The 21340-nt window shown below is 56.9% G+C and overlaps 1 protein-coding gene across 2 annotated transcripts in view; it reads left to right on the top strand.

Moving 5' to 3' along the window:
- Positions 1 to 518: 518 nt before the first annotated feature.
- Positions 519 to 21340, top strand: part of rhbg (Rh family B glycoprotein) — a 31382-nt gene continuing 10560 nt past the window's right edge. Inside the window, exons 1-6 of one of the 2 annotated variants that reach the window (XM_060820717.1) lie at positions 519 to 849; positions 5335 to 5524; positions 9973 to 10123; positions 12766 to 12913; positions 17890 to 18056; positions 20572 to 20709. In XM_060820717.1, the coding sequence (XP_060676700.1) occupies positions 660 to 849; positions 5335 to 5524; positions 9973 to 10123; positions 12766 to 12913; positions 17890 to 18056; positions 20572 to 20709 (984 nt within the window). In that variant the 5' untranslated portion in view covers positions 519 to 659. Of the gene's footprint in view, positions 850 to 5069; positions 5159 to 5334; positions 5525 to 9972; positions 10124 to 12765; positions 12914 to 17889; positions 18057 to 20571; positions 20710 to 21340 lie in introns of those variants that run through there. The other variant, XM_060820719.1, reaches the window with a different exon arrangement.

The raw sequence follows: 21340 nt of genomic DNA, 5'->3' as shown, positions 1-21340 counted from the left end.
AACGTCAAGGGGGTGATGGTTAGAGTCTCTCTCAATGGTAACTCCAAGGATGCTGGTAGTGGGGTGTTTCGGTGACGGTAACTCCATTGAACGTCAAGGGGGTGATGGTTAGATTCTCTCTTGTTGGAGTTGGTCATTGTGTGGCACCAGTGTTACCTGCCTGTTATTAACCAACCCCTGGACTGACCGCATTGCCACCCGGGCTGGGGTTTGGTGTGATGCTGTCACCTCTCTGGAGTTGGTCTGTTGCCAGTCGGTCGGAAAATGACCTGGAATTGGGCTCCCTCTTGGACAGAGAGGCAAAGACCAGGAGGAAGCGTCGGGAACAAGTGACAGGATCGGAAAAGTCTCTTCGAGGTTTGCTAGCAGAGCACGAGGGGCCGAATGGCAAGTGTTGGGCACACCCTTTGTTGTTTGCAAATTGAATTGTTTGCAAACCTGACAAGATAAAGTGGGCGTGAACTTGGCTCAGTGTGTAGCCTGCACGGGAATATAAATAGATTGTTCCCTGCCTCTCTGTGTGCTATCTGCGTGTCGGTGCACTGAGAGCAGACAGAAGGGTTTCGTCTCTCTGTGTCCGTGGGAGCAGCGATCCCGTGGGATTTTGCAGACTTCCCTGCTGGCTAGTCCGAAGAGCCCGTGTGCACAGAGTTCTGACCATGGGCAGCGCGTCGACCAACATGCGTCTGAAACTGCCCCTACTCTGCCTGCTGCAAGAAATCCTGCTCATCATCCTCTTCGCTGTGTTTGTCCGTTACGATGGTGACACCGACCCCAGGGAGTGGTTCAGACGGAAGACACAGGACAACATCACCGACAGCGACAATGCTTTCTACTTTAGGTATCCCAGTGAGTGAAGCCCACCCATTCGAATAGCCTCAAACGTCTTCTTTCTCTCTCTCTCTCGCTCTCTCTCTTTCACACACACTCACACACACTCACACACACTCTCACTCACACACTCACACACACACACTCACACACACACACACACACACACACACAGACACTCTCCCTCTCTCTATCGATCACAATCCCCAATCACCACACATACATACACTCACATATTCTCTCTCACTCAAACACACTTTCACTCACACACTCTCTCTCACTCACACACATTTTCACACACACACTCTCACTCACACACACTTTCACTCACACACACTCTCTCACACACTCTCTCACTCACACATTCTCTCACACACACACTCTCACTCACACACACTTTCACTCACACACACTCACACATTCTCTCACACACACTCTCACTCACACACTCTCTCACTCACACACACTCACACATTCTCTCACACACACTCTCTCACTCACACACACTTTCACTCACACACACTCACACATTCTCTCACACACACACACTCTCACTCACACACACTCACACATTCTCTCACACACACTCTCTCACTCACACACACTTTCACTCACACACACCACACATTCTCTCACACACACACTCTCACTCACACACACTTTCACTCACACACACTCACACATTCTCTCACACACACACTCTCTCACTCACGCACACTTTCACTCACACACACTCACACATTCTCTCACACACACACTCTCTCACTCACACACACTTTCAGTCACACACACACTCACTCTCGCGCGCACACAGACACAAACAGACGCACTCTCTTTCGAGCTCAGCATTCCCCCTCCCCCCCAGCAACCTGCCTCTCCCTTTGGACGTGATAGGAAAACGTGATGCCTCTGTGGCCGAATAGTCCAGTCCTGCCCTGGCTGTGTTTTGTCGGTTGAGGGGGCAGGGGAGTGGGGTGGGGAGGGTGTGGACAACAGCAAAGGGAGGCTTAGGCAAGAGTAAATGGCACGGCTGTGAACGAAGGTGGCACAGCCATTTGGTCACAGGTACCATCCTAACGTGGCGCTGCTTCTGCATCTGATGTTCCAGACCCAAACCACCCAGTCAGGAGCAGGTACACATTCACAGGGAATGCTGTTTTGCTCAGACGCACAGGCTGGGTTCCCCAACACCTCAAAGAGCATCAGGATGTCCTTATTCTCTCAATGCAGCGGATTGGTGGGGAACAGATATAAAAGGGACGTTTGCCCAGATCGCTTTATGCTGAGGGGTAACCCGAACTCCCAGGACAGGGAGAGATACCCTCCCTCCACACCTGAGGGCGTCGGGTCATCCACAGCCATTTCCAGACCAGGCCGGGGTCTCATTCTAAAGGCTCACCTCAAAGATAGCAGTGTGACAGTGCAGCACTCCCTCAGCACTGACCCTCCGACAGTGCCCACTCCCTCAGCACTGACCCTCTGACAGTGCCCACTCCCTCAGCACTGACCCTCTGACAGTGCCCACTCCCTCAGCACTGACCCTCTGACAGTGCCCACTCCCTCAGCACTGACCCTCCAACAGTTCCCATTCACTCAGCACTGACCCTCCATGTGTGATGCTCCCTCAGCACTGACCCTCCGACAGCGCCCACTCCCTCAGCACTGACGCTCCGACAGTACCCACTCCCTCAGCACTGACCCTCTGACAGTGCCCGCTCCATCAGCACTGACCCTCCAATGACTGTTCCCTCAGCACTGACCCTCTGACAGTGCCCACTCCCTCAGCGCTGACCCTCCGACAGTGCCTGCTCCCTCAGCACTGTCCCTCTGACAGTGCCCATTCCCTCAGCACAGACCCTCTCTCAGTCCCACTCCCTCAGCACTGACCCTCCGACAGCGCCTGCTCCCTCAGCACTGACCTTCTGACAGTGCCCGCTCCCTCAGCACTGACCCTCCGACAGTGCCCGCTCCCACAGCACTGACCCTCTGAGAATGCCTGCTTCCTCAGCACTGACCCTGACGGTGCCCGCTCCCTCGACTCTGGCATCTGAAGCATGGATCCGGATTAATTTCTTTGGTCCCTGGAGTGAGGCATGAACCCCGTTCCTTTCCAAAAGGCAGGGGCATCTCGTGTTTTTCCCGAAATGAGGTAGCCCCGGGACCTGTCAAGACAGGAGTACGAAGCAAAACCTGCGTCACACTGATCGGCAATGTTTATTTTCACGTTGTCATCTTTGAACCCAAAGCAAACCCCTTTTGGGAAGGTCAGCCAGCGGGATGTGCACACCGTGGGGGGAATGCATTCTGGACAGAATAACGGGGTCAGGCAGTGCACTGGGACAAAGTCCACAGAAAACTGGGACAGATTTCCATCAGCAGGACATGGATGCACACACACACACACACAAAAAAAGTTCAACTCAAGTGTGGCACAAAGTTAGCTCACCCAGGACGGCTCAAACACCACTGCTGAGCTGAACGCAAATATTGCAACATCAGCTTTATGAGTTTGTTGGAGTTGACACAGGAATCCAGATAATCAGGATTCGAGCAGCGCCACTTATTTTTAAGAAGAGAAACACCCCCCAGGCACTTCGCAGCAGCCAAGTTCAGCAAATTGGGCTCGAACATTAACCGTCAGGCCTGCCAGAGACTCATTCTGCCCAAGGACAACTCTCAGCTCAAGCGAGCTATGACAGCCAAGAGCTCAGACAATGGGCTGGGCTTCAAGTAGCGTGCGGGAGGAGGGAAGAGAGGACTGGGCGGGTTCAAGGGGAGGGGGAGGGGGGAATTCCACAACACACACACACCCCCCCCCACCCTCCCCAGCAGCATGGCCTCCCCCCCAGTGCCGGAGCGATGGGAATTGGGGTTGGAGCAGCTCAGAGATCTTGGAGGGATTGTAGGAGGTGACATAGAGATAGGGAGGGGGTTGGAGGGTGTCACAGGGATATGGAGGGGGTGACAGAGATAGGGAGGGGGTGTAGGGGCTGGAGGGGGTGACAGAGATAGGGAGGGGGTGTAGGGGCTGGAGGGGGTGACAGAGATAGGGAGGGGGTGTAGGGGCTGGAGGGGGTTACAGAGATAGGGAGGGGGTGTAGGGGCTGGAGGGGTGACAGAGATAGGGAGGGGGTGTAGGGGCTGGAGGGGGTGACAGGGATAGGGAGGGGGTGTAGGGGGCTGGAGGGGGTGACAGGGATAGGGAGGAGGTTTAGGGGCTGGAGGGGGTGAGAGAGATAGGGAGGGGGTGTAGGGGCTGGAGGGGGTGACAGAGATAGGGAGGGGGTGTAGGGGCTGGAGGGGGTGACAGGGATAGGGAGGGGGTGTAGGGGGCTGGAGGGGGTGACAGAGATAGGGAGGGGGTGTAGGGGCTGGAGAGGGTGACAGAGATAGGGAGGGGGTGTAGGGGCTGGAGGGGGTGACAGAGATAGGGAGGGGGTGTAGGGGCTGGAGCGGGTTACAGAGATAGGGAGGGGGTGTAGGGGCTGGAGGGGGTTACAGAGATAGGGAGGGGGTGTAGGGGCTGGAGGGGTGACAGAGATAGGGAGGGGGTGTAGGGGCTGGAGGGGGTGACAGGGATAGGGAGGGGGTGTAGGGGGCTGGAGGGGGTGACAGGGATAGGGAGGAGGTTTAGGGGCTGGAGGGGGTGAGAGAGATAGGGAGGGGGTGTAGGGGCTGGAGGGGGTGACAGAGATAGGGAGGGGGTGTAGGGGCTGGAGGGGGTGACAGGGATAGGGAGGGGGTGTAGGGGGCTGGAGGGGGTGACAGAGATAGGGAGGGGGTGTAGGGGCTGGAGAGGGTGACAGAGATAGGGAGGGGGTGTAGGGGCTGGAGGGGGTGACAGAGATAGGGAGGGGGTGTAGGGGCTGGAGCGGGTTACAGAGATAGGGAGGGGCTGGAGGGGGTGACAGAGATAGGGAGGGGGTTTAGGGGCTGGAGGGGGTGACAGAGATAGGGAGGGGGTTTAGGGGCTGGAGGGGGTGACAGGGATAGGGAGGGGGTGTAGGGGGCTGGAGGGGGTGACAGAGATAGGGAGGACGTGTAGGGACTGGAGGAGTGGACAGAGATAGGGAGAGGGCTGGAGAGGGTGATAGAAATAGGAGGGGGTGTAGGGGCTGGAGGAGGTGATATGGAGTGACATAGGAGCTGGCGGAGGTGATAGGGAGGGGCGGGAGAGCGTTCTGGTGAGCCGAGGTTTAAGGAGGATGTGAGCTGGAAGGTGCTGGGCAGAACCAGCTGGTGTCTGGAGCAGCGCTCTGAGGAAAAGGACCCCGTGGTTTGGCTCAGTTGGGAGAACAGGTCAGACAGCAGGAACTGGTTCGAGTTGGTGAGTCCAAATCAAAAAATGTCTTCATCGTTTGTCTTCTGTGTGTCCAGAAGCCCTTTCCAGCCGTCCCTGTAACGTTTGGGGAGTGCTAATTGTTTTCTCTCCCTCTCCCTCTCTCTCTCTCTCGCTCTCTCTTCCCCACCCCACTACCACCAACCCCCCCACCACAATCCCAGGTTTCCAGGATGTCCACGTGATGATCTTTGTGGGATTTGGCTTCCTGATGACCTTCCTGAAGAAGTATGGTTTCGGCAGTGTGGGCTTCAACTTCCTGCTGGCCTCGTTCTCTCTGCAGTGGGCAACGCTGGTCCAGGGCTGGCTACATAACATGGGCAAGGATGGCAAGATCCACGTTGGCATAGAGAGGTATCGGGGGGATGTGGGGGTGTGCAAGGGGGGGGTTTGGAGGGCAACAATGTTAGGTCAGGCTGCTGAGGAAAGAGAGCGGGGTGGGAGGGTGGGAGGTGAGGGCAGGCTTGGCAGGACGGGATGATAGGAGGAAGAATTGGAGGGAGAGGAGGGTTTGGAAGGGGTGGATCGGAGGGGAAGATTTTGGGGGTGAGAGGGGACGTTGTGGATCGGAGGGGAAGGTTATGAGGGGTGAGAGGGGATGGTGTGGATCGGAGGGGAAGATTTGGGGGCGAGAGGGGTGGGTGTGGATCGGAGGGGAAGATTTTGGGGGTGAGAGGGGTGGGTGTGGATCGGAGGGGTAGATTTTGGGGGTGAGAGGGGTGGGTGTGGATCGGAGGGGTAGATTTTGGGGGTGAGAGGGGTGGGTGTGGATCGGAGGGGAAGGTTTGGGAGCGAGAGGGGTGGGTGTGGATCGGAGGGGAAGGTTTTGGAGGTGAGAGGGGACGGTGTGGATCAGAGGGGAAGATTTTGTGGGCGAGAGGGGACGGTGTGGATCGGAGGGGAAGGTTTGGGGGTGAGAGGGGATGGTGTGGATCGGAGGGGAAGGTTTTGGGGTGAGAGGGGATGGTGTGGATCGGAGGGGAAGATTTTGGAGGTGAGAGGGGACGGTGTGGATCGGAGGGGAAGGTTTTGAGGGGTGAGAGGGGACGGTGTGGATCGGAGGGGAAGATTTGGGGGTGAGAGGGGACGGTGTGGATCGGAGGGAAAGGTTTGGGTGTGAGAGGGGACGGTGTGGATCGGAGGGGAAGGTTTGGGGGTGAGAGGGGTGGGTGTGGATCGGAGGGGAAGGTTTGGGAGCGAGAGGGGTGGGTGTGGATCGGAGGGGAAGGTTTTGGAGGTGAGAGGGGACGGTGTGGATCAGAGGGGAAGATTTTGTGGGCGAGAGGGGACGGTGTGGATCGGAGGGGAAGGTTTGGGGGTGAGAGGGGATGGTGTGTATTGGAGGGGAAGGTTTTGAGGGGTGAGAGGGGATGGTGTGGATCGGAGGGGAAGGTTTGGAGGTGAGAGGGGACGGTGTGGATCGGAGGGGAAGGTTTTGGGGGTGAGAGGGGATGGTGTGGATCGGAGGGGAAGATTTTGGAGGTGAGAGGGGACGGTGTGGATCGGAGGGGAAGGTTTTGAGGGGTGAGAGGGGACGGTGTGGATCGGAGGGGAAGATTTGGGGGTGAGAGGGGACGGTGTGGATCGGAGGGAAAGGTTTGGGTGTGAGAGGGGACGGTGTGGATCGGAGGGGAAGGTTTGGGGGTGAGAGGGGTGGGTGTGGATCGGAGGGGAAGGTTTGGGAGCGAGAGGGGTGGGTGTGGATCGGAGGGGAAGGTTTTGGAGGTGAGAGGGGACGGTGTGGATCAGAGGGGAAGATTTTGTGGGCGAGAGGGGACGGTGTGGATCGGAGGGGAAGGTTTGGGGGTGAGAGGGGATGGTGTGTATTGGAGGGGAAGGTTTTGAGGGGTGAGAGGGGATGGTGTGGATCGGAGGGGAAGGTTTGGAGGTGAGAGGGGACGGTGTGGATCGGAGGGGAAGGTTTTGGGGGTGAGAGGGGATGGTGTGGATCGGAGGGGAAGATTTTGGAGGTGAGAGGGGACGGTGTGGATCGGAGGGGAAGGTTTTGAGGGGTGAGAGGGGACGGTGTGGATCGGAGGGGAAGGTTTTGAGGGGTGAGAGGGGACGGTGTGGATCGGAGGGGAAGGTTTTGAGGGGTGAGAGGGGATGGTGTGGATCGGAGGGGAAGGTTTTGGAGGTGAGAGGGGCCGGTGTGGATCGGAGGGGAAGGTTTTGGGGGTGAGAGGGGTCGGTGTGGATCGGAGGGGAAGATTTGGGGGTGAGAGGGGTCGGTGTGGATCGGAGGGGAAGGTTTTGGGGGTGAGAGGGGTCGGTGTGGATCGGAGGGGAAGGTTTTGGAGGTGAGAGGGGATGGTGTGGATCGGAGGGGAAGGTTTGGGGGTGAGAGGGGACGGTGTGAATCGGAGGGGAAGATTTGGGGGTGAGAGGGGACGGTGTGGATCGGAGGGGAAGGTTTTGGGGGTGAGAGGGGTCGGTGTGGATCGGAGGGGAAGGTTTGGGGGTGAGAGGGGTCGGTGTGGATCGGAGGGGAAGGTTTTGGGGTGAGAGGGGTCGGTGTGGATCGGAGGGGAAGGTTTTGGGGGTGAGAGGGGACGGTGTGGATCAGAGGGGAAGAATTTGGGGGTGAGAGGGGACGGTGTGGATCGGAGGGGAAGGTTTTGGAGGTGAGAGGGGATGGTGTGGATCGGAGGGGAAGGTTTGGGGGTGAGAGGGGACGGTGTGGATCGGAGGGGAATATTTGGGGGTGAGAGGGGCCGGTGTGGATCGGAGGGGAAGGTTTTGGGGGTGAGAGGGGTCGGTGTGGATCGGAGGGGAAGGTTTGGGGGTGAGAGGGGTCGGTGTGGATCGGAGGGGAAGGTTTTGGGGGTGAGAGGGGTCGGTGTGGATCGGAGGGGAAGGTTTTGAGGGGTGAAAGGGGACGGTGTGGATCGGAGGGGAAGGTTTTGGGGGTGAGAGGGGACGGTGTGGATCAGAGGGGAAGAATTTGGGGGTGAGAGGGGACGGTGTGGATCGGAGGGGAAGGTTTGGGGGTGAGAGGGTACGGTGTGGATCAGAGGGGAAGAATTTGGGGGTGAGAGGGGCCGGTGTGGATCGGAGGGGAAGGTTTTGGAGGTGAGAGGGGACGGTGTGGATCAGAGGGGAAGAATTTGGGGGTGAGAGGGGACGGTGTGGATTGGAGGGGAAGGTTTGGGGGTGAGAGGAGACGGTGTGGATCAGAGGGGAAGAATTTGGGGGTGAGAGGGGACGGTGTGGATCAGAGGGGAAGATTTGGGGGTGAGAGGGGACGGTGTGGATCGGAGGGGAAGGTTTGGGGGTGAGAGGGGACGGTGTGGATCGGAGGGGAAGGTTTTGGGGTGAGAGGGGACGGTGTGGATCGGAGGGGAAGGTTTGGGTGTGAGAGGGGACGGTGTGGATCGGAGGGGAAGGTTTGGGGTGAGAGGGGATGGTGTGGATCGGAGGGGAAGGTTTGGGGGGCGAAAGGGGACGGTGTGGATCGGAGGGGAAGGTTTTGGGGGTGAGAGGGGTCAGTGTGGATCGGAGGGGAAGGTTTGGGGGTGAGAGGGGATGGTGTGGATCGGAGGGGAAGGTTTGGGGGCGAAAGGGGACGGTGTGGATCGGAGGGGAAGATTTGGGGGTGAGAGGGGACGGTGTGGATCGGAGGGGAAGGTTTTGAGGCGTGAGAGGGGACGGTGTGGATCGGAGGGGAAGGTTTGGGGGTGAGAGGGGACAGTGTGGATCGGAGGGGAAGGTTTTGGGGGTGAGAGGGGTCAGTGTGGATCGGAGGGGAAGGTTTGGGGGTGAGAGGGGATGGTGTGGATCGGAGGGGAAGGTTTGGGGGCGAAAGGGGACGGTGTGGATCGGAGGGGAAGATTTGGGGGTGAGAGGGGACGGTGTGGATCGGAGGGGAAGGTTTTGAGGTGTGAGAGGGGACGGTGTGGATCGGAGGGGAAGGTTTGGGGGTGAAAGGGGACGTTGTGGATCGGAGGGGAAGATTTGGGGGTGAGAGGGGACGGTGTGGATCGGAGGGGAAGGTTTTGGAGGTGAGAGGGGACGGTGTGGATCGGAGGGGAAGATTTTGGAGGTGAGAGGGGATGGTGTGGATCGGAGGGGAAGATTTTGGGGGTGAGAGGGGATGGAGGGGAGGGTTTGGAAGGGGTTGATGGGAGGGGAGGATTTGGAGGTAGGGGAGTGGGTGGAGGGGAGGGTTTGGAAGGGGGAGGGAGTGGAGGGGAGGGTTTGGAAGGGGTTGATGGGAGGGGAGGATTTGGAGGTAGGGGAGTGGGTGGAGGAGAGGGTTTGGAAGGGGTAGGGGGTGGAGGGGAGGGTTTGGAAGGGGTTGATGGGAGGGGAAGATTTGGGGGGAGGGGAGGGGGTGGTGGGAGGTGAGTGGAAGGAGTGGCTTGGATGGGGAAGGGGGCAGGGTTTGGAGGTGAGGGGAGGGTTTGGAAGATGTCGGGGGGAATGGGAGGAGGTGGTTCATGGGGACGGAGGCGAGGGGAGTTGGGGAAATGTGAGGGGTAGGGGAGGGGACCGAGGACCTGTCAGGAAAAGGAACGGGAGGGCAGTCACGGAGGATGGCGAGTTGAAGGGGATGATGGGTAGCAATGGAGTGAGCTGGGAGGGAGGGTTGGGGAATTCGGGGGAAGTTAAGGGGGATAGAGCAAAGGAGGGAGGAAGGACGAGTGAAGCTGGTGAGGCCTCTGATTGTGTTCCTGCCCAGTGGTTTTGAGCATGTCATCCCTGCCTTAGACCCACTGGGGGCTCCCTCGACACCGTCTGGTGTTCGGGTGGGCTCAGGGTCCGGTGAGTGACTGACCGCCTTGCGCTGTGTGTTCTTCCAGCATGATCAATGCCGACTTCTGCACCGGCTCTGTCCTGATCTCGTTCGGAGCTCTGCTGGGGAAGACCAGCCCTGCCCAGTTACTGATCATGACCATGTTCGAGTCTGCCCTGTTCTCCATCAATGAGTACATCCTGCTTTCAGTGTTACAGGTGAGATGCCCAGCTCCAGAAATACGGGCCAGAGCTGAGCGAGCGTCATGTCCAAAGGTTGACGGTTCCCGCAGACGAATAGCCCACTCCTTGCCTTGGGACCAGTGCAGGTGGCATCCATTGCTGGGTAACCCAACCAGCCCTCCCCTCGCAGTGTCCTCACCCCTCCCCCAGCTTCCCCCAATGTCCACTCTACCCCACTCCCCAATGACCCCACATCCCCTCCCACTGGCCCTCCCTTGCTGAGTTTCAACTGTGGTTACTCTATACAGCTATTCAACTTCATTGGGCATCGCGGGAGACCCCAGATGGAGATGGGAGTGGGGAAGAGGAAGGAAGATAGAGAGGAGGAAGATCAGCCGGTGGGGTGCGGGGTGGGGAAGGGGTGCTGGGGGGGAGAGAAGGGAAGACGACAAGGGGGTGTGATGGGAAATGAAGCAATGGTGGATTGGGAGAGTTATGGAGGAGCCAGGTGAGTGGAAGATTGTCAGTAAGTAGCAGACTCGAACAGGCCGAATGGCCTACCTCTGATCCGACCTCATCTGGGGTGGGAGGAGAAATCGGGGGAGGGGGAATTGGAGGAGGAGAGAGAGAGAGAGAGAGAGAGGAAGGGGAATGGAGGAGGGGAGAGAGTGAGGAAGGGAAATGGAGAAGGTGGGGAAGGGGAATGGAGGAGGGGAGAGAGGGAAAGAGGAATGGAGGAGGGAGAGAGGGGAAGGGGAAATGGGGAGGGGAGAGAGGGGGAAGGGGAAATGGGGAGGGAGAGAGAGGGGAAGGGGAAATGGGGAGGGAGGGGGGGAAGGGGAAATGGGAATGAGGGAGGGAAGTGGGATTGATATTTAGGGAGAGAGAAATGAAGAACAGGAGAGGAGGAGAGAATGGAAATGTGTAAAGTGTGGACTGGGGACTGAAGGGGAGATGTGAGAAATACGAAAGAGCGTTGTGGAGGGGGGGGGTAGAATAGAGGGAGGGGCAGTATGGCAATGGGAGGGGAGCCTGGAGGGAGCAGGGTGTTAAATTCTCGATTCCGAGTTAGAGGCAGGCAGCTAGGTTGTTGTGAAAGCTGCAGTTCAGTGTGTAAGACCAGAGCCAGTGTTCAGCAAAGTGTACAACAATGAAAACAAGCCCTCACTCGCTCTCACTGCAACATGACTGGCACTATCATTCTCCAAATCAACCTCTCCCAGCGCCAGAGCCTGTGAAAAATCAGCAAGAACATCACAGCCACTCAAAACAAAACATTCCAACCTCAGCACACGATCATATCTCGAATACTGTCTGTGTCACACTGACCCGAGGTATGAGACTCTGTTATAACGCTCTCTCACTCTCTCTCTGTGTCACACTGACCCGAGGTATGAGACTCTGTTATAACGCTCTCTCACTCTCTCTCTGTGTCACACTGACCCGAGGTATGAGACTCTGTTATAACGCTCTCTCACTCTCTCTCTGTGTCACACTGACCCGAGGTATGAGACTCTGTTATAACGCTCTCTCACTCTCTCTCTGTGTCACACTGACCCGAGGTATGAGACTCTGTTATAACGCTCTCTCTCTCTCTCTCTGTGTCACACTGACCCGAGGTATGAGACTCTGTTATAACGCTCTCTCACTCTCTCTCTGTCTCTCTCTGTGTCACACTGACCCGAGGTATGAGACTCTGTTATAACGCTCTCTCTCTGTCTCTGTCTGTGTATCACACTGCCCCTCAGAGTGAGACTCTCCGTTATAACACACACTCTTTCTCTGTGTCACACTGCCCCTCAATGTGAGATTCTCTATTACAACACACTTTCTCTCTCTCTCTCTCTGTATCACACTGCCCCTCAGTGAGACTTTCCATTATAACACACACTTTCTCTCTCTGTCTCTCTCTGTGACACACTGACCCTCAGTGTGAGATTCTCTGTTTTAACACTCTCTGTGTCACACTGACCCTAGGTGTGAGACTCTCCATTATAACACATTCTCCATCTCTCTCTTTCTCTCTGTCACGCTGCCTCTCAGTGTGAGACTCTCCGTTATAACACACACTCTCTCTCCCTCTCTCTCTCTCTCTCTCTCTTTGTCTGTCACACTGTCCCTCAGTGTGACACACACCATTATAACACTCTGAGCTTTGACAAAGGGTCAGTTAGGCCCGAACCGTCAGCTCTTTTCTCTCCTTACAGATGCTGCCAGACGTGCTGAGATTTTCCAGCATTTTCTCTTTTGGTAACACTCTCTCTCTCTCTCTCTCTCTCTCTGTGTCACACTGCCCCTCGGTGTGAGATTCTATGTTATATCCCACTCTCTCTCTCTCTCTCTCTCTCTCTGTGTCACACTGTCCCTCAGTGTGAGATTCTATGTTATATCCCACTCTCACTCTCTCTCTCTCTCTCTCTATCACACTGTCCCTCAGTGTGAGACTCTCTGTTGTAACCCTATCTATCGCTGTCTGACACACTGTCCCTCAGTGTGAGACTCTCCGTTATAACTCTCTCTCTCTCTCTCTCTCTGTGTCACACTGCCCCTCAGTGTGAGTCTCTCTAACCCTCTCCCTTTTGCAGATGTGGGTGTGAACTTCGTAGCTGCTGTGGGGCGGGTTGTTAATGCGTGAGCCTCAGTGTGGCTCTGCTCTAGCTGTCTGTGATTATTCCCAGATTAAAGATGCCGGGGGCTCGATGACCATCCACACCTTTGGGGCGTACTTTGGGCTGACCGTCGCCCGGGTGCTGTACCGGCCTCAGCTGGACAAGAGCCGAGAGCGGGAGGGTTCTGTCTACCACTCGGACATCTTCGCCATGATCGGTGAGTGTACCATCGACAGCTCTCGGTGACGAGCAACCCCTAATGCCAGGGCACCCCAAACCCTGCCCATGCATGGAGCGGGCACATTCCCCCATCGCCACCAGCATCCAGACTCGCTGTGATTCTGGCCAGCCGAGTGCCTGGCTGTTCACGGCGTTTGGCAGCCACTGCACGGGCCCTGCTTTAACCTGGAGTCCGGGAGCCGGTTCTTCAATTGGATTGCGGTTTGGGGGGAAGAGGAGGCTCATTGCTGTGATCTGCAGCACATTCCAGGATCAACACAGCACTTGGCTGAGATTCCATGTCGACACATCTATGCACACAAAATGCGTGTCACACTCAAACGCCATAGTCGTGCAGCTGACTCCGTGTGACTGACTGACTGACCCCTCGATAGTGTGGCCATGTCTCTGTGTGACTGACTGACTGACCCCTCGATAGTGCGGCCCTGTCTCTGTGTGACTGACTGACTGACCCCTCGATAGTGTGGCCCTGTCTCTGTGTGACTGACTGACTGACCCCTCGATAGTGCGGCCCTGTCTCTGTGTGACTGACTGACTGACCCCTCGATAGTGCGGCCCTGTCACTGTGTGACTGACTGACTGACCCCTCGATAGTGCGGCCCTGTCACTGTGTGACTGACTGACTGACCCCTCGATAGTGTGACCCTGTCCCTGTGTGACTGACAGACTGACCCCTCGATAGTGTGGCCATGTCTCTGTGTGACTGACTGACTGACCCCTCGATAGTGCGGCCCTGTCTCTGTGTGACTGACTGACTGACCCCTCGATAGTGTGGCCCTGTCTCTGTGTGACTGACTGACTGACCCCTCAACAGTGGGCCCTGTCTCTGTGTGACTGACTGACTGACCCCTCGATAGTGTGGCCCCGTCTCTGTGTGACTGACTGACTGACCCCTCGATAGTGCGGCCCTGTCTCTGTGTGTCTGACTGACTGACCCCTCGATAGTGTGCGGCCCTGTCTCTGTGTGACTGACTGACTGACCCCTCGATAGTGTGGCCCTGTCACTGTGTGACTGACTGACTGACCCCTCGATAGTGCGGCCCTGTCTCTGTGTGACTGACTAACTGACCCCTCGGTAGTGTGGCCCTGTTTCTGTGTGACTGACTGACCCCTCGATAGTGCGGCCCTGTCTCTGTGTGACTGACTGACCCCTCGATAGTGCGGCCCTGTCTCTGTGTGACTGATTGATCCCTCGATAGTGTGGCCCTGTCTCTGTGTGACTGGTTGATCCCTCGATAGTGTGGCCCTGTCTCTGTGTGACTGACTGACTGACCCCTCGATAGTGCGGCCCTGTCTCTGTGTGACTGACTGACCCCTCGATAGTGCGGCCCTGTCTCTGTGTGACTGACTGACTGACCCCTCGATAGTGCGGCCCTGTCCCTGCGTGACTGACTGACCCCTCGATAGTGCGGCCCTGTCTCTGTGTGACTAACTGACCCCTCAATAGTGTGGCCCTGTCTCTGTGTGACTGACTGACTGACCCCTCGATAGTGCGGCCCTGTCTCTGTGTGACTGACTGACCCCTCGATAGTGCGGCCCTGTCTCTGTGTGACTGACTGACTGACCCCTCGATAGTGCGGCCCTGTCCCTGTGTGACTGACTGACCCCTCGATAGTGCGGCCCTGTCTCTGTGTGACTGACTGACCCCTCAATAGTGCGGCCCTCTCTCTGTGTGACTGACTGACTGACCCCTCGATAGTGCGGCCCTGTCTCTGTGGGACTGACTGACCGACCGCTCGATAGTGCGGCCCTGTCTCTGTGTGACTGACTGACCCCTCAATAGTGCAGCCCTGTCTCTGTGTGACTGATTGATCCCTCGATAGTGTGGCCCTGTCTCTGTGTGACTAACTGACTGACCCCTCGATAGTGCGGCCCTTTCTCTGTGTGACTGACTGACTGACCCCTCGATAGTGCGGCCCAGTCTCTGTGTGACTGACTGACCCCTCGATAGTGCGGCCCTGTCTCTGTGTGACTGACTGACTGACCCCTGGATAGTGTGGCCCTGTCCCTGTGCGACTGACTGACTGATCCTTCGATAGTGCGGCCCTGTCCCTGTGTGACTGACTGACCCCTTGATAGTGCGGCCCTGTCTCTGTGTGACTGACTGACTGACCCCTCGGTAGTGTGGCCCTGTCTCTGTGTGACTGACTGACCCCTTGATAGTGCGGCCCTGTTTCTGTGTGACTGACTGACCCCTCGATAGTGCGGCCCTGTCTCTGTGTGACTGACTGACCCCTCGATAGTGTGGCCCTGTCTCTGTGTGACTGACTGACCCCTTGATAGTGTGGCCCTGTTTCTGCGTGACTGACTGACCCCTCGATAGTGCGGCCCTGTCTCTGTGTGACTGACTGACCCCTTGATAGTGCGGCCCTGTTTCTGCGTGACTGACTGACCCCTCGATAGTGTGGCCCTGTCTCTGTGTGACTGACTGACCCCTCGATAGTGTGGCCCTGTCTCTGTGTGACTGACTGACTGACCCTTCGATAGTGCGGCCCTGTCTCTGTGTGACTGACTGACCCCTCGATAGTGTGGCCCCGTCTCTGTGTGACTGACTGACTGATCCTTCGATAGTGCGGTCCTGTCTCTGTGTGACTGACTGATGACCTCTCGATAGTGCGGCCCTGTCCCTGTGTGACTGACTGACCCCTCGATAGTGTGGCCCCGTCTCTGTGTGACTGACTGATCCTTCGATAGTGCCGCCCTGTCTCTGTGTGACTGACTGATGACCTCTCGATAGTGCGGCCCTGTCCCTGTGTGACTGACTGACTGACCCCTCGATAGTGCGGCCCTGTCTCTGTGTGACTGACTGACTGACCGCTCGGTAATTCGGCCCTGTCTCTGTGTGTCTGACTGACTGACCCCTCGATAGTGCGGCCCTGTCTCTGTGTGACTGACTGACCCCTTGATAGTGCGGCTCTGTCTCTGTGTGACTGACTGACCCCTCGATAGTGCGGCCCTGTCTCTGTGTGACTGACTGACCCCTCGATAGTGTGGCCCTGTCTCTGTGTGACTGACTGACTGACCCCTCGATAGTGTGGCCCTTCTCTGTGTGACTGACTGACTGACCCCTCGATAGTGCGGCCCTGTCTCTGTGTGACTGACTGACTGACCCCTCGATAGTGCGGCCCTGTCACTGTGTGAATGACTGACTGACCCCTCGATAGTGCGGCCCTGTCCCTGTGTGACTGACTGACTGACCGCTCGATAGTGTGACCCTGTCCCTGTGTGACTGACTGACTGACCCCTCGATAGTGTGGCCATGTCTCTGTGTGACTGACTGACTGGCCTCTCGATAGTGCGGCCCTGTCTCTGTGTGACTGACTGACTGACCGCTCGATAGTGCCGACCTGTCTCTGTGTGACTGACTGACTGACCCCTTGATAGTGTGGCCCTGTTTCTGTGTGACTGACTGACTGAACCCTCGATAGTGCGGCCCTGTCTCTGTGTGACTAACTGACTGACCCCTCGATAGTGCGGCCCTGTCTCTGTGTGACTGACTGACTGACCGCTCGATAGTGCCGACCTGTCTCTGTGTGACTGACTGACTGACCCCTTGATAGTGCGGCCCTGTCTCTGTGTGACTGACTGACTGACCCCTCGATAGTGCGGCCCTGTTTCTGTGTGACTGACTGACTGACCCCTCGATAGTGCGGCCCTGTCCCTGTGTGACTAACTGACTGACCCCTCGATAGTGTGGCCCTGTCTCTGTGTGACTGACTGACCCCTCGATAGTGCGGCCCTGTCTCTGTGTGACTGACTGACCCCTCGATAGTGTGGCCCTGTCTCTGTGTGACTGACTGACTGACTGAACCCTCGATAGTGCGGCCCTGTCTCTGTGTGACTGACTGACTGACCCCTCGATAGTGTGGCCCTGTCCCTGTGTGACTGACTGACTGACCCCTCGGTAATTCGGCCCTGTCTCTGTGTGACTGACTGACTGACCCCTCGATAGTGCGGCCCTGTCTCTGTGTAACTGACTGACTGACCCCTCGATAGTGTGGCCCTGTCTCTGTGTAACTGACTGACCCCTCGATAGTGTGGCCCTGTCTCTGTGTGACTGACTGACCCCTCGATAGTGCGGCCCTGTCTCTGGGTGACTGACTGACCCCCCGATAGTGCGGCCCTGTCCCTGTGTGACTGACTGACCGACCCCTCAATAGTGCGGCCCTGTCTCTGTGTGACTGACTGACTGACCCCTCGATAGTGCGGCCCTGTCTCTGTGTGACTGACTGACTGACCCCTCGATAGTGCGGCCCTGTCACTGTGTGACTGACTGACTGACCCCTCGATAGTGCGGCCCTGTTTCTGTGTGACTGACTGACCCCTCGATAGTGCGGCCCTGTCTCTGTGTGACTGACTGACTGACCCCTCGATAGTGCGGCCCTGTCTCTGTGTGACTGACTGACCCCTCGATAGTGTGGCCCTGTTTCTGTGTGACTGACTGACCCCTCGATAGTGCGGCCCTGTCTCTGTGTGACTGACTGACCCCTCGATAGTGCGGCCCTGTCTCTGTGTGACTGACTGACCCCTCGATACTGCGGCCCTGTCTCTGTGTGACTGACTGACTGACCCCTCGATAGTGCGGCCCTGTCTCTGTGTGACTGACTGACCCCTCGATAGTGCGGCCCTGTCTCTGTGTGACTGACTGACCCCTCGATAGTGCGGCCCTGTCTCTGTGTGACTGACTGACCCCTCGATAGTGCGGCCCTGTCTCTGTGTGACTGACTGACCCCTCGATACTGCGGCCCTGTCTCTGTGTGACTGACTGACTGACCCCTCGATAGTGCGGCCCTGTCTCTGTGTGACTGACTGACCCCTCGATAGTGCGGCCCTGTCTCTGTGTGACTGACTGACCCCTCGATAGTGCGGCCCTGTCTCTGTGTGACTGACTGACTGACCCTGGGACAGTCTGGTTGTGAAGAGACCCTCCTTAGTTTCCCCTCTTCCCCACAGGAACCCTTTACCTTTGGATGTTCTGGCCCAGTTTCAACTCAGCTGTGACCAATCTTGGCAGTGCCCAGCATCGAACCGCTCTCAACACCTACTACTCCCTGGCCGCCTGCACCCTTGCCACCTTCGCCATTTCCAGTCTGGTTAACAAGGAGGGCAAGTTGGACATGGTATGTACCCCGTCTCACAGCACCCTCCGAGTGAGAGTCTCTGTTACAATGCTCGCTCTGTCACACTGCCCCTCAGTGTGAGACTCTCCGTTATAACACTCTCTCTCCCCCCCCCTTCTCTGTCTCTCTCTCTCTGTCTCCCTCTCTCCCACTCCCTCTCTCTCTCTCTCCTCATCCTCTCTCTCTCTCCCCCCATCTCTCTCTCACTCACTCTGTGTCACACTGACCCTCAGTGTGAGACTCTCCGTTATAACACACACTCTCTCTCTCTCTCTCTCTCTCTTTCTGTCTCTCTCTCTCTCTCTGTCACACTGCCCCTCGGTGTTATACTCTCCATTATAACACACTCTCTCTCTCTCTGTGTGTCACACTGTCCCTCAGAGTGAGACTCTCCGTTATAACTCTCTCTCTCTCTCTCTCTCTCTCTCTGTCTCTCTCTCTCTGTCTCTCTCTCTCTGTGTCACACTGCCCTTCGGTATGAGACTCTCCATTATAACACTCTCTCTCTCCCCCTTCTCTGTCTCTCTCTCTCTCTCTCCCTCTCTCCCACTCCCTCTCTCTCTCTCTCTCTCCTCATCCTCTCTCTCTCTCCCCCCCCATCTCTCTCTCTCTCTCTCCCTCTGTGTCACACTGCCCCTCAGTGTGAATCTCTCCATTATAACACACTCTCTCTCTCTCTCTGTCACACTGTCCCTCAGAGTGAGACTCTCCGTTATATCACTCTCTCTCTCTGTCACACTGGTCCTCGGTGTTATACTCTCCATTATAACACACTCTCTCTCTCTCTCTGTCACACTGCCCCTCAGAGTGAGACTCTCCGTTATAACACTCTCTCTCTCCCCTTTCTCTGTCTCTCTCTCTCTGTCTCCCTCTCTCCCACTCTCTGCCCCATCCTCTCTCTCTCTCTCCTCCCATCTCTGTCTCTCTCTCTCTCTCTCTATCTACCCCCTCCTTTCTCTGTTTGTCTCTCTCTCTGTCTCCCTCTCTCCCAAACCCCTCTCTTTCTCTCTTTCTCTCTCTCTCTCTCTCTCTCTCTCTCTCCACGATGGATGCTGCCTGACCCACTGCGATCTCCAGTCCTCCTGGGTTTGAGTGCTTTTAATGGTCTTGAGTTCAAAGGATTGCAGACACCTCAGTTTTGTGGGGTTTTGTTTGGCAAAACAATTTCATTCTTCAAGTGAGGCAGCATGGTGGCTCAGTGGTTAGCACCGCTGCCTCACAGCGCCAGGGTCCCAGGTTCAATTCCAGCCTCAGGCGACTGTCTGTGTGGAGTTTGCACATTCTCCCCGTGTCTGCGTGGGTTTCCTCCGGGTGCTCCGGTTTCCTCCCACAGTCCAAAGATGTGCAGGTTAAGGAGGATTGGCCATGCTAAATTGTCCCATAGTGCCCAGGGATGTGCAGGTTAGGGTGGATTGGCCATGGGAAATTGTCCTATAGTGCCCAGGGATGTGCAGGTTAGGGTGGGTTGGCCATGGGAAATTGTCCCATAGTGCCCAGGGATGTGCAGGTTAGGGTGGATTGGCCATGGGAAATTGTCCTATAGTGCCCAGGGATGTGCAGGTTAGGGTGGGTTGGCCATGGGAAATTGTCCCATAGTGCCCAGGGATGTGCAGGTCAGGGTGGATTGGCCATGGGAAATTGTCCTGTAGTGTTCGGTGCATCAGTCAGAGGGAAATGGGGTCTGAGTGGGTTACTCTTCGAAGGGTCTGTGTGAACTCATTGGGTCGCAGGGCCTGTTTCCACACTGCGGGGGAACCAAAAAACGCCAAGGGGCAGAATCCCCAACCTGCTTGATGTTTACTCATGAGGCATTCCCTCCAGACGAGGATTGGGTTGGGATATCTGGTTGGCATGGACGGGTTGGACCGAAGGGTCTGTATCCATGCCGTTAACCTCTTTGACTCTATAACTGCCTCTAATGAAATGATGCCTTTCCCTGGATCAGGAGGACCAAACCTGCTCACGGTTTCTCTGATGTGGTTTTCTCAACACCTTGGGCAGTTACAATCAGACCACCCCCACCCTCCATACTCCTCGATTCCTATCCCCTTGAAGTCAGTGCCAGCATTCCATGAGCCCTTCCCAATTCCCTGCTATCCCTCGGTGCTAGCTTTCACGCAGAGGACCCTTTTGGGTTGCAGCTCTCTGCGGGATTTCCCCCCCCACCATGTCCTTACCCTTTCCCTTCTGACATTCCTAATTTTCCAACTGATTTTGCCCGTTTCGGGATTTATCCGAATTGAATATTGACCGAAACACCTGCTGTGGAACCCAGACTCAGTCGAGCGGAGGTCACCCGGGGTGGGTGGGTGGGATCGCTGCAGCACTGCTGCCTGGTGGGAGGCTGCCATTGCGGCGTGACGTGTTTACATAGGTTCTTACCCCACCCCCTCTGACCTGGAGTGTACCCTGAGGGGAAGAAGACCGCAGGGGGGTGGTTTTCGAGCAGGGTGGGAAGCTGTTTGGGGAGGGGGGGAAGTGTGTTTTAACCGTGGGGTTTGTCCATCTCTGGCAGGTGCACATCCAGAACGCGGCGCTGGCCGGTGGCGTGGCCTTGGGTACGGCCGGGGAAATGGCCATCATGCCTTACGGCGCGATGATCGTGGGCTTCATCGCTGGGATCATCTCGACGCTGGGCTTCAAGTTTCTGACGGTGAGCTGGAGCCCGGCGTTCCCTGCCTTATTGTCACACGTTACAGTGAGAAGTTTTGTTCTGCGTGCTGTGCAGCTAGGTCCTACCGTACTGAGTGCGTCAGGGTCGTGGAACAGAGCAAGGAATATAAATGTAATGGCTGCAGAGATAGGGCACATGGAGAGCGGGATCAACGTTAGACTTAAACATTTGACAGGTCCCTTGATAACAGCGGGTGTTACGACACAGGGTAAACCCTTAAACCAACTTAATTTTATCCCTTGCAGTAATCTGTAAAGATTCAAGTAGCACCGTGAGGCAGCAGGGCTAACCACTGAGCCACTGTGCTGTCCAAAGCTTCTATACCCTGTGCCGGGATGGAAGGGGGGAGGAAGCGATCCTAACCGGGGTGGGGAAGGGTCTTTGCTGATGTTGCCTGCCCTCCTGGGGCGGGTGGAGGTGGAGACAGTTGTCCTGGGGCTGTGTTCACAGCTCTCTGCCGTTTCTAACGTCTCCCCCCCCCCCGCCCTTGGGGCAGAGCAGTTGCCGTGCCGGGCTGTGGTGGACCGGGATAGAATCCTCTCCCATGGTGCACGGGTCTGTCATGGACATGCTGAGGAAGGTGTGCTTGACCGACCGTCACATCAGGGTG

Source organism: Hemiscyllium ocellatum, chromosome 50 (genome assembly GCF_020745735.1).
Source record: "Hemiscyllium ocellatum isolate sHemOce1 chromosome 50, sHemOce1.pat.X.cur, whole genome shotgun sequence".
Lineage (NCBI taxonomy): Eukaryota > Metazoa > Chordata > Chondrichthyes > Orectolobiformes > Hemiscylliidae > Hemiscyllium > Hemiscyllium ocellatum.
Note: the sequence above shows the minus strand (reverse complement) of the source record. Positions and strands in the feature narration are given on the sequence as shown.